At 34.9% G+C, this 4,082-nt stretch overlaps 1 protein-coding gene across 1 annotated transcript in view; it reads left to right on the forward strand.

The window, feature by feature from the left end:
- The window catches only part of LOC113819400 (uncharacterized), a 3,585-nt gene extending 580 nt beyond the window's left edge, over positions 1-3,005 (forward strand). The window contains exons 2-4 of the mRNA XM_027371642.2: positions 743-934; positions 1,554-1,653; positions 2,430-3,005. Coding sequence (XP_027227443.2) covers positions 743-934; positions 1,554-1,653; positions 2,430-2,571 — 434 coding nt within the window. The 3' untranslated portion in view covers positions 2,572-3,005. The remainder of the gene's footprint in view (positions 1-742; positions 935-1,553; positions 1,654-2,429) is intronic.
- The last annotated feature ends 1,077 nt before the right edge of the window (positions 3,006-4,082 follow it).

Here is a 4,082-nt window from a genome sequence, read left to right on the forward strand (position 1 = left end):
TTGTGTATCATTTTCCTTTTCTTTCCCTTGTATTGTTTTTTTTTTCTCTTTACTTCTCTCTTTCTCCCCCTTATTTTCATTCTTCTTCCCTTCCTCTCTAGCTCCTTTAACTCTTCAGTTCCCTTTCTTTCCCTTTGTTTTTCTCTTTCATTGCTCTCTCCTTACTTCCCTCTATCTCTCCCTCCTTCCTTTCTCCTCTAACCCCCTCTCCTTTCCTCATCTAATCTCCCTCATCCCTCCCTTCCTATTTACTCCTTCTTCTCCCCCCTCCCTCATCTGCCCTCCCCATCCCTTTCTTCTTTCACCCATCCTTCTCTTATCTCCTTCCCTCTTCATTCCTCTATCTCCCTCACCCTCCTTTCCTCTTCCATCCCTCCTCCCTCCCTCATCCCTTTCTCCCTTTACCTATCCTTCCTAAATCTCCCTCCCTACTTCTTCGTCCTTGCTCCCCCCTCCTTCCTCTACCTCCCTCCCTCCCACTCCTTCTTCTTCCCTCCCCCCTCCTTCCTCTACCTCCCTCCCTCCCACTCCTTCTTCCTCCCTCCCCCTTCCTTCTTCTTCGTTCCTCCCTCCCCCTCCTTCCTCCGCCCCCCCTCCTTCTTCTTCCCTCCCTCCTCCTTCCTCCACCCCCCCCTTTCCTTCTTCTTCCTTCCTCCCTCCCTCCTCTTTCCTCTTCCCTAACCCCTCTCCACCCCCACCCACCCTCCCATCTCACCCCCCCCCCCTCTCTCACCCGTCCCAGACTGCCCGACCGGATACCAGTCCATATTAGGGAAGTGCATCCAGGTGGTGATCGCGGCTAGTTTTGGGGAATTCCCGATCAGGTGGGAGGTCGCGAGGGCAGGCTGCAAGGAGCGTGGCGGTGACCTCGTTTCCTTAAGCCCACCTGAGCTGCTCGAGCACATCTCCAGGTACATTGACGCCACGTATCCAGGTGAGTGAATTCTGGGTGACTGTCATGGTGATGTGGATGAGGATGGTGAGTATCGTTAGTGTTATTATTGTCGTTGTTGTTATTATCATTATCATTATTGTTATGTTATTGTCACGTTATTGTCATTATTACTATGTTATTGTCATGTTATTTTTATTATTATGTTATTGTTATTGTTGTTATTATTATGTTATTGTTATTGTTGTTATTATTATGTTATTGTTATTTTATGTCATTGTTACCATGCCATTGTTATTATTGTTATGATTATTACTATCGATACTATTGTTATCATTATCATTAATGTCATTATCATTACTATTATAATTACTATTTCTATAATGATAACCATTATCATTATCATTACTATCATTATGTCATTATCATTATTGTCCTTAGTACCATCATTATTTTTATCCTCATTGTTGTCCTATTTTCACTAGTAATATCATTATTTCTTCCATTATGACTCGACAGATAAATGGCTACGTTTTCACCAGTTTTCAAAATAATTTCCCAGTGCAACACCCTTATCCATCCTCATTAGGCGAACGATAATTTTTGGAGTCATCGCCCACACTCAACAGAGACACATCAATATTTCCTATACTTTTTCCAGGTCACATTGCGGACGATTACACCTTCTGGGTCGGAGGTCAAACTGTCGGGTCAGGATGGCAGTGGCTTAATGGCGACAAGCTGAGTGTCAAGTCCAATTTGTAAGTGTGAAATTTCTGCGTTTTTATTCCTGTGAGAAAAAAAAAAAAAAAAAAAAAAAAAAAAAAAAAAAAAAAAACGTGTATTTGGTTTACTTATCACGTCATTAATATTGGTTTTATTCGTTAGTTCATCTGATTAGCATTGATTTTTTTGCTTTGTTATTCCGTATATGTAGATATTTTTATAGTTTAGTATCTGCTGTTACTATGGTATAATCTGTTATTATTATGGCTAAAGGTTCGTATATCAATACTTTCATTTTAAGACGTATCATCGGATTTCTTAATTGATTTGCTATGAATTCAATGGTTTGTTATTTATTTCAGTATATTATTCTATCATCTATGTTTTCGTACATCATTAATACAAGCACAACATATACATATATATATGTCTTTCCAATCACGTTAAAATCTCTCTCTCTGTCTCTCTCTCTCTCTCTCTCTCTCTCTCTCTCTCTCTCTCTCTCTATATATATATATATATATATATATATATATATATATAATTATATATATATATATAATTATATATATATATATATATATATATATATATATATATATATATATATATATATATATATATATATATTTTTTTTTTTTTTTTTTTTTTTTTTTTTTTTTTTTTTTTTTTTGCTATGATCTTAAAACAACTATTCTATAACAACATTCCACTGTTTCCTTGATGTCCACTTCATCTCCTCCCTTTCTCGACCCCTTCTTGTGAGGGCAAATCATCACCTTCTCCCCATCCCTCTCATTTCCGTCCTCAGGTGGGTGCCCAACCTCCCTCCCAAGAACTCAGACGCCACCTTGTACACCCTCTTGGTTCCTGCTGATCCCAAGACGCCCAGGAGGTACCTCAACGTAGGTGGTCCTTCTAGTCAGTCCCCTGCTTACATCTGCCAGGCCTAAAGGAGGTGAGGGGGTGAAGCAGAGGCAAGCAGAGGTAAATAGAGGTAAGCAGAGGCAAGTAGAAGCAAGCAGAAGCAAGTAGAAGCAAGAAGAAGCAAATAGAAGCAAGCAGAGGCAAGCAGAAGCAAGTAGAAGCAAGTAGAAGCAATAAGAAGCAAGTAGAAGCAGGAAGAAGCAAGCAGAAGCAAGCAGAAGCAAGCAGAAGCAAGCAGAAGCAAGCAGAGCCAAGCAGAAGCAAGCAGAGCCAAGCAGAAGCAAGCAGAAGCGAGCAGAAGCAAGCAGAAGCAAGTAGAAGCAAGAAGAGCCAAGCAGAGGATACGGAAGAAAAGAGAGACAAGAACGGGGATAAACAGAGGTGGATGAATATGAAGATAAGCACCGGACTTGGGGAGATTACTTGAAATGTTGATTCCATTAAAATATCTACTTGTTTATATTTGTGTTTGATTCCCATCCCGTTGTACAAACTACAAAGTGTGTGAATAGATACCAGAGCAGAATAAAGTCCCTCTTTCTCTTCTTCTCTATACGTATATGCATGTATGTATGTATGTATATATACATAATATATATATATATATATATATATATATATATTTATAAAAAAAATATATATATGAATATATATGAATACATACATATATATATATATATATATATATATATATATATATATATATATATATATATATGTATATATATATATATATATATATGTATATATATATATATATGTATATATATACATATGTATATATAAATATATATATATATATATATTATATATTATATATTTATATATATATATTTATATATATATAAATATATATATATATATATATATATATATATATATATATATATATATATATATCATATATGTTATATATACATATATATGATATATATATATATATATATATATATATATATATATATATATATATATATATATATATATATATGTATGTATATATAATATATATATATATATATATATATATATATATATATATATATATATACATATATATATATATATATATATATATATATATATATATATATATATATATATATATATATGTTTATTTATAAACATATATATATGTGTGTGTGTGTGTACATAGACACACACACACATAAACACAAACATGCAACCGACAAACAAAACAGACAAGTAAAATTTTCCTTGAGTTTCCAAAGCCTCAGACATTGTTTTTTTTTCTTGCTTTTGGCGATCCTTGAGGTGAGGATCTTTATGGGTGAAAATTCAATACTAACTGATTCGGTTGTCGACCATTTTGGGCGATCAGTGCAGTCGGGTTCGTTTTTGCCTCCAGGATTAGGGTGGCTATTTTTGTCTGTCTTTAAGATTATAATTAGTGTTAGATAATGATCGTCAAATGACATTATGTTTAAATATTTTTATCCCTTTCCATCACCCGGTCTGTCTGTCTGTCTCTCTAATCTCTCTCTATGTCTCTTTCTCTCTCTCTCTCTCTCTCTCG

Source organism: Penaeus vannamei, chromosome 38 (genome assembly GCF_042767895.1).
Source record: "Penaeus vannamei isolate JL-2024 chromosome 38, ASM4276789v1, whole genome shotgun sequence".
In the NCBI taxonomy this organism is placed as follows: Eukaryota; Metazoa; Arthropoda; class Malacostraca; order Decapoda; family Penaeidae; genus Penaeus; species Penaeus vannamei.